The 12,523-nt window shown below is 38.2% G+C and overlaps 1 protein-coding gene across 1 annotated transcript in view; it reads left to right on the top strand.

Annotated features, from left to right (window-relative positions):
- LOC311125132 (NLR family CARD domain-containing protein 3-like) overlaps positions 1-12,037 on the top strand; it is a gene marked incomplete at its 3' end in the record, with an annotated part of 273,187 nt that extends 261,150 nt beyond the window's left edge. Inside the window, exons 3-9 of the mRNA XM_084199195.1 lie at positions 5,826-5,910; positions 6,040-6,268; positions 6,371-6,401; positions 6,659-8,479; positions 8,798-8,971; positions 10,395-10,568; positions 11,998-12,037. Of these exons, the coding sequence (XP_084055321.1) occupies positions 5,826-5,910; positions 6,040-6,268; positions 6,371-6,401; positions 6,659-8,479; positions 8,798-8,971; positions 10,395-10,568; positions 11,998-12,037 (2,554 nt within the window). The remainder of the gene's footprint in view (positions 1-5,825; positions 5,911-6,039; positions 6,269-6,370; positions 6,402-6,658; positions 8,480-8,797; positions 8,972-10,394; positions 10,569-11,997) is intronic.
- Between the last annotated feature and the right edge of the window lie 486 nt (positions 12,038-12,523).

Here is a 12,523-nt window from a genome sequence, read left to right as displayed (position 1 = left end):
TTAACCCTGTAGGTTTACCTCAGGTAACTTATTATTAACAAGGTTATGGCTACTTGGTGAGCGCACTCACTGTTCACCTGATTACATGTTGTGGTGAACCGTACTCCCGGCGATGGCTGGCGGATAGCCATCAAACATTAAACATTTTCTGGTCATGGTTAACCATATTTGTTTTAAGAAAAAAGTGTACAATCTAAACAAAACGCATGTCCCTGCCTTCTTTTCCAAGACGTGGCAGATTTAAACAGCCAGAAGACATTTTTTAATTAAGAAATAACCATTTTTTCGACGACTTGTTGTTTCTAAATGGCTGCTGGGTGATTTGATATGCCTCGACTTCTTTGTTTGTAGGCATCAAATTGAGCGAATGCTGCACAGGTTCACTGAGTTGCAAACCAAATGGATATAATGGGGTGATTGTTGTCTAATCGGGAGGGCTTGCTCATTGATTTGTAGATCAGATGCAGTTTCTTCCTCAGATTATGAGCCTAGCAGGTGTCATGAATGAGGTATGTAGTACCCGCAGAAGGCCACAGGGCGGCGCAAGAGAGCTATAAACAATACAGTTTTTTGCCATATAAACCCTAAACCTAACAATCAATGAAATGTATTGATAAAGCCCTTTTTACACCAGCAGATGTCACAAAGTGCTATACAGAAACTCTTACCCTACTTATAACCTATTTTAGTCGTAACCCCTAATTCTAGGGTAGGGTAGCCTAGAACACTTTTAGAAACTATTTTAGTAATAATATTATCTTAGGAAATACAATTATAGTACTAAATAACATTTTGATTATTTTGTTAATCAACACCTGTCAAGCGTTTTGCTGTTTTTTCGTTGTTATTAGTTATTTTATGATATTTATTATTGCAAGGCAGAACGCTTGATAAATAATACACATTTGTTTTATTTTTCAAATGTGGTTTGAACTGGCTGACCTAGTAACCTCTATGTGAAAGTCCAGCAATTGGCGTGGGATAGGTGGGGCAGGTTTGAGACTGATCTAAGGAATTAACAAGAAAAATACACTTAATTTTCAGCTGCCTCACCAATGTCTGTACATGAATTAATTACTTTGAATTGCTAAATATTTCCAATAGATGGCAGCATAAGACCACGAAGCATCAGTTATAGGCTACAAGCAACGATATTGATTGACATAAAATAGGATGCAACCAAAGACCATATGTCCCATGATTATCTAAAATGGTCACTCATTACTTTAGTTAGCTATATATCTCGTATTAGACCTGTGTTGCTTTTGGAAGAGCAATTAAATAGTGACTATAGCAGGTGTTGAACCCCGGGTAAATAATCACTAGTCAGATGCGCTAACCTCAACCCTAGTATACATGCATGATATATATTTTTTTAAATATCTGATATTGGGAGTAAACAACCTCGAAATAAAAAAGACAAGAGTGCGTCTTCCAGCCGGCCAATAAATTACATCATGCCACCCTCGCGGTTAGCAAATGTACCTCAACATGCCCCTCGCTTGTCCTAGAAGGCAGAGTGCTCGCTGCTGGTTGATGAATCTGACAATGAATGTACTAGGAAAATGTGTTTTTCTCGACCAGAGGTGACTACATTTATTTTCAGGCTTATTGACAATTGTTATAGTAATGAAATATAATTTCAAAACATGAGCATAAAAACAGCTAATAATAAACATGAATCATCATTATATTATTTCACAGTAATCTGTTAAATGCTTTTTCAGTCGTTCCTCTTGCGTTAGCAGTGTGGAAAGGGACAGTAAAAAGCGTGTGCAGGAGTTTTCCTGTGAGGGGGATTGGTGGTGTTTCCAGGGAGAAAACTAAACGGATCTTCTGAAATGTCATTTGTGGTCTTATGCTGCCATCTATTGGAATTATTTAGTAACTGCAGTAGTACTGAATAAAGTATATCCTTACTAAAGTAGTAATTACTCAGAATTTCAAAATATGACATTTTCTAGTTCATTTTACCACTTACAACCATAACATAACAATTTATAGCATAACAAACAATGAAACTGACATAAACCAAAAACACCATACATTTAGTTAACTATATATATATATATATATATATATATATATATATATATATATATATATATATATTAACTATTTATTTAGATGGGTGACATTATCTGCCAAAGTAATACCACTGTAGATAAAGAAGAGCTCTCCAGTAGGTGTACCAAAACTTTCAAAGGCCATTTTCTCAAAATTGAGGTTACAAGATTATCATCTTTCAAAGCAGAATTACTTTCCCATTGTTCCTCAACTGTAGTGTATGATATACCTTTTTCTCGCTGAGTCTCTACTTTTATCCAATGTAAAAAACACATTTTCAAATTTTGCTACATTTGACTGTGTAAAACCTAGCAGTACTACTTATTTCGCTGAGAGTGAGGCAGTTATATTATTACTGTGTAAAACCTAGCAGTACTACTTATTTCTCTGAGAGTGAGGCAGATATATTATTACTGTGTAAAATCTAGCATTACTACTTATTTCTCTGAGAGTGAGGTAGATATAAATTATTACTGTGTAAAACCTAGCAGTACTACTTATTTCTCTGCGAGTGAGGCAGATATGTAGCATTTTGCAAAAAAACATGATTATTTGTCTCTCTGAAATGAAACCATCAAGTGATATAATATATAATAATAATAAGCCATTTAGCAGACGCTTTTATCCAAAGCGACTTACAGTCATGTGTGCATACATTTTTACACATGGGTGGTCCCGGGGATCGAACCCACTACCCTGGCGTTACAAGCGCCATGCTCTACCAATTGAGCTACAGAGGACCACAATGAATAGATTGAATGATAGATTTTAAACAAATACATGTCTGTCATTTATCAACCCCATGCCATGATTAGCTAGTAAAAAAACACCAATCTGTTTCATAATTTATTTAAACAATAGAAGCTAATTGACGAACATTTCTGAAAATGGATATATAGCGTTTTGGAATGAAACTCCATCTGAAACCCCATCTGAGCTCAGAGTAGATGAGAGACGTAATGTTTGTCTCTGTTGTGTTGAAGCCCAATCAAGCAGGAGAGACCAGCCTCCCCTGTACCCAGCTGTGTGTCCATGAAGAGTGACAGGTCTATGGGTCTACCTATATTCTTCAGAGATGGAGACTTTTCTACTGAACAAAGGTAAGAAGAACTCATGGGTCATGGTCAGTGAGTTAAACAACACTGTCTCTAGTCATTTCTCCTCTCCCATTTTCCCATTTCTGTTTGTTGTTTTCATAATCCATAGGCCAATCCTTTTTTTCATTTTCATAGTCCTGAAACAATATTAAACAAACACAGCATTCCCTCCCTGTGTGTGTGTGTGTATGTGTGTGTGTGTGTGTGTGTGTGTGTGTGTGTGTGTGTGTGTGTGTGTGTGTGTGTGTGTGTGTGTGTGTGTGTCAGTGAGTGTGTGTGCACTCCCTGGATGAGGAGATGATATCTCTATCCTGATTGCCTAGTCACTTTCACCCCTACCTACATGTACATATTACCTCAACTTCCTGGTACCCCTGGACATTGACTCAGTACTGGTACTCCTTGTATATAGTCTAGTTATTACCTCAACTACCTGGTACCCTGCACATTGACTCAGTACTGCTACTCCTTGTATATAGTCTAGTTATTACCTCAACTACCTGGTACCCCTGCACATTGACTCAGTACTGGTACTCCTTGTATATAGTCTAGTTATTACTTCAACTACCTGGTACCCCTGCACATTGACTCAGTACTGGTACTCCTTGTATATAGTCTAGTTATTACCTCAACTACCTGGTACCCCTGCACATTGACTCAGTACTGGTACTCCTTGTATATAGTCTAGTTATTACCTCAACTACCTGGTACCCTGCACATTGACTCAGTACTGGTACTACTAGTATAGCCTCATGTGCAGGCCGTCAAATCAAAGTCACTCCTTCGATATAAAGTTGTTTTTGACCAACATGATGATGAAAATGTGTCAGTTTGTTAAACTACTTAAATTAACAACTAAGGAAGTCATTTTTACCTCTCATTGACTTCTCAAACCCCAAACCCTGGCCTGGTCTGCTTCATATGCGTTCCCAGAAGACATTTTTTACATCAGCAGTTGTCACAAAGTGCTTATATAGAAACCCAGTCTAAAACCACAAAGAGCAAGCAATGCAGATGCAGAAGCCCGGTGGCTAGGAAAAACTCCCTAGAAAGGCAGGAACCTAGGAAGAAACCTAGAGAGGAACCAGGCTCTGAGGGGTGGCCAGTCCTCTTCTGGCTGTGCCGGGGGAGATTATAAGAGTACATGGCCATTAAGGCCAGATCATTCTTCAAGATGTTCAAATGTTCATAGATGACCAACAGGGTCAAATAATAATCACTGTGGTTATAGAGGGTGCAACACGTCAGCACCTCAGGAGTAAATGTCATTTGGCTTTTCATACCCGAGCATTCAGAGGTCGAGACAGCAGGTGTGGTAGGGAGAGAGAAGGAGAGGGAGAGAGAGAGAGAGAGAGAGAGAGAGAGAGAGAGAGAGGGTCGAAACAGCAGGTTCGGGACAAGGTCGCACGTCCTGTGAACAGGTCAGAGTTCCATATCCGCAGGCAGACCAGCAGAAACTGGATCAGCAGCACGACAAGATATCACGTCCGGTGGAGCATGTATCAATACTGATAGGATCGAAAGAAGGGGAGCGCTGCTCTCGGATCAGCTTTCTCCATTAAAATCATTCCTTAACATTATAATTATTTCACAATACTGACCATGGATCAGCTTCTAGAAAGATATTACTACCTACGGCTGCAAATATTGAGGTAGTTTATTCTAATGCTTACACAATAAAAAAGCACTAAATCACAGATTTGGCACATCATTGGGCACATGTTAGGCTACACATCATGAAATATATTGAGACAATTTACAGACAGTATCCTACAAGTAGCAAAATAAAACTAAATATATTGAACATGGAATATATTTCAATATGATTGAAATAGGCCTATAGCCTACTGTTTATATTTTAATGCAGTCATCTCGGTTTTCATTTGAACCAAATTTGTGTACTTCCCTTGTTTGAATCAATTGCAAAAACATTGGCAACTTTGTATTTGTAGTCAACTTTGTTCTGAATTTATCGGCGGTCACAAAGAGACGGATAAACCATGTGATTCTATGTTTAGCGGAGATCTTCTGTGTATAAAGTGGCAAAAAAGCATCTAACGACGCACTTGGCTGTTCTACAAGTGGTCTGAGGCAGGTGTTAGAATATGAGCGTTTTCAAGTGCAACGTTAATAACGATGGTTTTGGGAAACAGCTCAGAGACCTCCTACGAAGGTTCTAATGATGAACTTAGCCTTAAGATGCTTTTGGAAAACCAGACCCTGGATAAAAAACATCTGCTAAATGACGAAAATGTAAATGTTTTACAGATCTCATATTACTGTATTGAATTTTATACAGTTGTACAGATGTTTATTAAAAATGTAGTTATTTGTTATATTTGACTGTGTAAAACCTAGCAGTACTACTTATTTCTCTGAGAGCGAGGCAGATATATAGCATTTGGCAAAGAAAACTACATTATTTGTCTCTCTGAAATAAACCATCAAGCGATTTTAAACAATGAGAGAAATGAGAGAAATAATGAAAAATCCCTCCCTGTGTGTGTGTGTGTGTGTGTGTGTGTGTGTGTGTGTGTGTGTGTGTGTGTGTGTGTGTGTGTGTGTGTGTGTGTGTGTGTGTGTGTGTGTGTGTGTGTGTGTGTGTGTCTGTGTGTGTGCACTCCCTGGATGAGGAGATGTAATCTCATGTTTTGTCCAAAGAAACCAACAGGAGAGATCAGAGTCAGAGATTCTCAGTGGTCAGTCTTCCCAGAGTCATCAAACAGACCTGGCCTCCATATTCAGTGTATGTGGTCCTGTTATGTACATTTGTTTTTGTTTACCTCAAGTAAAGTTGATCTGTCAATCATTCATTAATGTGTTAATGAGAAAGCATTACTTCTCTTGCTTAATTTATTTACTTGATTTATTTCAGTTGCTTGAAGAGAATATTATGACATTTGTGAAGAACGAGCTGAAGATATTCAAGACGATTCTTAGTTCAGAACTCCCAGAATGCTTTGAGAGTCAGAAGCAGGATAAGGAAGTGGTGGATGCTGAAGATGAGAAGCAGGAGAGCAGTGCCAGAGAGGGGGCTCTGAAGATCACACTGCACGTCCTGAGGAAAATGAACCAGAAGGAGCTTGCTGACACACTGGAGAAAAGTAAGAGCTGTCTGCCTCATGTTGAATGCTGTTTTAGAACATTTAAAAGCTGTAGCTAAAGTACAGCTAAAGTAGCTGTGTAACTAAATTATATTGTACCAGCCTTAACTCAAACGCCTAGTGACCTCATCAAGTAGCAGCAGGGATGTGTTGTGTTGATTAAATTAGAGAGAGAGAAGAGGAGAGACAGAGGAGAGAGAGAGAGAGAGAGAGAGAGAGAGAGAGAGAGAGAGAGAGAGAGAGAGAGAGAGAGAGACAACATTATTAATGCCATCAATAATACCAATAATGATATAAATCAGTAACACCAGTTTGTAATGCTTTATGAAAACATTTACAGATTTATACAGACAGTTAAGAAATCAATGACTATAATTTAAACTTTATAAGACAGTCTTACAATACTGTAGGCATTAAAACAGATGTAATATTAATATCCTCTGTGTTATTTCTAGATTCAGATGAGCGTGCTGTGATTCTTCAACGTGAACTCAAATCTAATCTAAAGAAGAAGTTTCAATGTGTATTTGAGGGGATCGCTAAACAAGGAAACCCAACACTTCTCAATAAGATCTACACAGAGCTCTACATCACAGAGGGTGGAACAGGAGAGGTCAATAATGAACATGAGCTGAGACAGATTGAGACAACAACCAGGAAACAATCAAGACCAGAGACTGCAATCAAATGTAACGACATCTTCAAACCCTTAACTGGACAAGACAAACTTATCAGAACTGTGCTGACAAAGGGAGTCGCTGGCATTGGAAAAACAGTCTCCGTGCAGAAGTTCATTCTGGACTGGGCTGAAGGAAAAGCAAATCAGGATGTCCAATTTGTATTTTCATTCCCTTTTCGGGAGCTGAATTTGTTGAACGGGGAAAAACACACTTTCATTGAACTTCTCAATCACTTCTCAATGGAAACCAAAGAATCAAGAATCTCCAACTACGACAAGTTCAAAGTTCTGTTCATCTTTGATGGTCTGGATGAGTGCCGACTGCCCCTAGACTTCCAGAAGAACAAGATCTGTTGTGATGTCACAAGGTCAACATCAGTGGATGTTCTGCTGACAAATCTCATCAAGGGAAATCTGCTTCCCTCTGCTCTCCTCTGGATAACTACCCGACCTGCAGCAGCCAATAAGATCCCTTCAGGGTGTGTTGACCAGGTGACAGAGGTACGAGGGTTCAATGACCCACAGAAGGAGAAGTACTTCAGGAAGAGATTCAGTGATGAGGACCTGGCCAGCAGAATCATCTCACACATAAAGACATCAAGGAGCCTCCACATCATGTGCCACATTCCAGTCTTCTGTTGGGCAATAGTCCTTGAGCACATGTTGAAACATAAGACAGAAGAGATGCCCAAGACTCTGACTGAGATGTACTCACACCTTGTGGAGTTTCATACCAAACAGAAGAATGAAAAGTATCTTGGGAAAGAAGAGACAGGTCCACACTGGAATAAAGAGAGCATTATGTCACTGGGAAAACTGGCTTTTCAACAGCTTATGAAGGGCAATCTGATTTTCTATGAAGAAGACCTGAAAGAGGCTGGCATTGATGTCAATGAAGCCTCTGTGTACTCAGGATTGTGCACACAGATCTTTAAAGAGGACTGTGTGCTGTACCAGGACAAGGTGTACTGCTTCGTGCATCTGAGCATTCAGGAGTTTCTGGCTGCTGTATTTGTGTTCCTCTCATTCATCAACAACAATGAGAATCTAATGGCCGAACCTCAAGTTACTGAAGTTACTGTCTACAAGAGTGCTGTGGATAAAGCCTTACAAAGTGAGACAGGAAACCTGGACCTGTTCCTCCGCTTCCTTCTGGGCCTCTCACTGGAGTCCAATCAGAAGCACTTATGTGGTCTACTGACAAAGACAAGAAGCAGCTCACAGAGCCATGAAGAAACAGTCAAGTACATCAAGAAGAAGATCAGGGAGAATCCCTCTCCAGAGAGGTGCATCAATCTGTTCCACTGTCTGAATGAACTGAAGGACCATTCTCTAGTGGAAGAAATCCAAAGCTACCTGAGATCAGGAAGTCTCTCCGAAGAAGAACTGTCACCTGCACAGTGGTCAGCTCTGGTCTTTGTGTTGCTGACTTCAGAAAAGGAGCTGGATGTGTTTGACCTGAAAAAATACTCCAGATCAGAGGAAGGTCTTCTGAGGCTGCTGCCAGTGGTCAAAGCCTCCAGAGCTGCTCTGTGAGTACATAAAATGACATTTAAGAACTAATCAACAGGAAGAAATATTAAGTTTAGAGTAAAATATGTATTATTATATGTATATAATATTCTATTGAAAAACATATTGAATAACTGAATTGATTTTCACATTAGTATAACATTATCAGTGCATTGGTGTTCACATTAGTATAAGAATATGACCATACAATTGTAGGAGACGGAAGATGAATCTATATGTTGTTTGAGGGAATAAACCAAATGCATCTGCCATTGTCCTTCTACACTAATGGTTAAATTAACAGTGTGTTTGTGAAATCATGATGATCTCTCTGTCAGGCTGTCAGGCTGTGGAGTCACAGAGAAAAGCTGTGCTTCTCTGGCCTCAGCTCTGAAGTCAAACCCCTCACACCTGAGAGAGCTGGATCTGAGTAACAATGACCTGAAGGATTCAGGAGTGAAGCATCTCTCTGCTGGACTGGGGAATCCCCACTGTAAACTGGAGACTCTGAGGTCAGTATTCCTGTAGTTGGTCAACAAGTGATAACTGTTCACCAGATCCACATGTGTTTACCAGGCACACATAGTCCACACCATATGTGTTTGGACAGTGAAGCTTACAGTTTTAAATTTGGTGCTATGCTCCATCATTTTGGATTTGAGGTAGAATGTTTCATATTAGGTGACAGTACAGAATGTCACCTTTTATTTGAGGGTCTTCATACATATCTGTTTTACTAATTAGATACGAAAGGACTTAATGTATGTAGTTCTCTCATTTGAAAAAGTCGTAATTATTTGGACTAATTAATTTAGTCTAAAGTTTAGTATTTTGTCCAATATTCTTTGCCTGCAGTGATTACATCAAGCTTGTGATTCTACAAACTAGTTGAATGCATTTGCAGTTTGTCTTGGTTGTGTTTTGGATTATGTTTTTCCCAATAGAAACTGAATGGTGAATAATGTCCTGTCATTTTGGAGTCACTTCAATTGTATTGTCAGTAAGAATAGAAGATGTTTCTGAACACTTCTACATTCATGTGGACGCTACCTTGATTATGAATAATCATGAAAGAATCATGAATGATGATGAATGAGAAAGTTACAGAGTAACAAGGATCATACCCCCTCTGTTATTGGTAATGGTGAGAGGTTAGCATGTTTTGTTGTAACCTCTGTAACTTTCTCACTCATTATTATTCATGATTCATTCATGATTTTTCTTAATCATGGGATCATCAGGATTAATTTAGTAGTGTTTAGAAACATGTTATCTACTCACTTAGACAGACGATTACTCCAGTCATCATCCACCATTCAGTTACTATTGGGCAAAACATAACCCAAAACACAACCAAAACAAACTGCAAATGCAACCAACGAGTTTGGGACCAAATACTAAACTTTTGACTACTTTTACAAATTATAAGTACATTTGTTGGAATACTTATGACTTCTTCAAATGGGGGGACTAGATATATAAAGTGCTTCATTTCTAAACGGTGAAACAGATATGTATTAAAATACCCTCAAATAAAAGGTGACATTATATACTGTCACCTCATATTAAACATTTGATCTCAAATCCAAAATGCTGGAGTATAGAGCCACATTTAAAATGTTATCTTTGTCAAAATAGATATGGTGTGGACTGTATACTCAATACAATCTAAATCTGATACCTCACTGTCTGTCTTTTGACTGATAGTGCTTTTTAAACTGGTCTGGTCAGTCTACTCAAATATTTGTACTATACATGTTTCTCTCTACAATCAATATATGATCATTTCTAATAATAAAACATTCATTCATTTATTAATAGATATGGCAGGTTTCAGGACACTGATATATCTGAATATGTTGAAAAAATATACTGCCACTATTTTCACCACCAAAGAATAGCAGTGTGGTTTTAATATGATTTGACTCTTTGCAGGCTGTCACGCTGTCTAGTCACAGAGGAAGGCTGTGCTTCTCTGGTCTCAGCTCTGAAGTCAAACCCCTCACACCTGAGAGAGCTGGATCAGAGTAACAATGACCTGAAGGATTCAGGAGTGAAGCTGCTCTCTGCTGGACTGGGGAATCCCCACTGTAAACTGGAGACTCTGAGGTCAGTATTCCTGTAGTTGGTCAACAAGTGATAACTGTTCACCAGATCCACATGTGTTTACCAGGCACACATAGTCCACACCATATGTGTTTGGACAGTGAAGCTTACAGTTTTACATTTGGTGCTATGCTCCAGCATTTTGGATTTGAGATAAAATGTTTCATGTCAGGCAACAGTACATAATATCACCTTTTATTTAAAGGTATTTATATATATTTTACAGTTTAGAAATGAAAGCACTTAATGTATCTAGTTCTCCCATTTGAAAAAGTATATTATTATTTGGACAAATTAATTTAGTCCAAAGTTTAGTGTTTGGTCCAATATTCCTTACCTGCAGTGATTACATCAAGCTTGTTATTCTACAAACGTGTTGAATGCATTCGCTGTTTGTTTTGGTTGTGTTTTGGATGATGTTTTTCCCAATAGAAACTGAATGGTGAATAATGTCCTGTCATTTTGGAGTCACTTCATTTGTATTGTCAGTAAGAATAGAAGATGTTTCTGAACACTTCTACATTCATGTGGATGCTACCATGATTATGAATAAATAATGAATGAATCGTGAATGATGATGAATGAGAAAGTTACAGAGGAACAAGGATCATACCCCCTCTGTTATTGGTAATGGTGAGAGGTTAGCATGTTTTGTTGTAGCCTCTGTAACTTTCTCACTCATTAATATTCATGATTCATTCATGATTATTCTTAATCATGGCATCATCAGGATTAATTTAGTAGTGTTTAGAAACATGTTATCTACTCACTTAGACAGAAGATTACTCCAGTCATCATCCACCATTCAGTTACTATCGGGCAAAACATAACCCAAAACACAACCAAAACAAACTGCAAATGCATCCAACGAGTTTGAGACCAAATACTAAACTTTTGACTACTTTAATACACTATAAGTGAATTGGTCAGAATACTTATGACTTCTTCAAATGGGGGGACTAGATACATAAAGTGCTTTCATTTCTAAACGGTGAAACAGATATGTATTAAAATATCCTCAAATAAAAGGTGACATTATATACTGTCACCTCATATGAAACATTTGATCTCAAATCCAAAATGCTGGAGTATAGAGCCACATTTAAAATGTTAGCTTCACTGTCAAACTAGAGATGGTGTGGACTGTATACTCAATACAATCTAAATCTGATACCTCACTGTCTGTCTTTTGACTGATAATGCTTTTTAAACTGCTCTGGTCAGTCTACTCAAATATTTGTACTATACATGTTTCTCTCTACAAGCATTATTATGATAATTTGACGTTTCTAATAATGATGCATTAATTTATGAATAGATATGGCAGATTTCAGGACTCTGATGTATCTGAAAATGTTGAAAAAATATACTGCCACTATTTTCACCACCAAAGAATAGCAGTGTGGTTTTAATATGATTTGACTCTTTGCAGGCTGTCACGCTGTCTAGTCACAGAGGAAAGCTGTGCTGCTCTGGTCTCAGCTCTGTGGTCAAACCCCTCACACCTGAGAGAGCTGGATCTGAGTAAAAATGACCTGAAGGATTCAGGAGTGAAGCTGCTCTCTGCTGGACTGGGGAATCCCCACTGTAAACTGGAGACTCTGAGGTCAGTATTCCTGTAGTTGGTCAACAAGTGATAACTGTTCACCAGATCCACATGTGTTTACCAGGCACACATAGTCCACACCATATGTGATTGGACAGTGAAGCTTACAGTTTTACATTTGGTGCTATACTCCAGCATTTTGGATTTGAGATATAATGTTTCATATGAGGTGATAGTACAGAATGTCACCTTTTATTTGAGGTTTTTCATACATATCTGTTTTACTGTTTAGAAATGAAATCACTTTATGTATCTAGTTCTCCCATTTGAAGAAGTCGTAATAATTTGGACATATTCACTTATATTGTATTAAAGTAGTCATAAGTTTAGTATTTGGTCCCATATTCCTTAC

The sequence above is a fragment of the Coregonus lavaretus genome (genome assembly GCF_964263955.1).
Source record: "Coregonus lavaretus genome assembly, contig: HAP1_SCAFFOLD_254, whole genome shotgun sequence".
Lineage (NCBI taxonomy): Eukaryota > Metazoa > Chordata > Actinopteri > Salmoniformes > Salmonidae > Coregonus > Coregonus lavaretus.
Note: the sequence above shows the minus strand (reverse complement) of the source record. Positions and strands in the feature narration are given on the sequence as shown.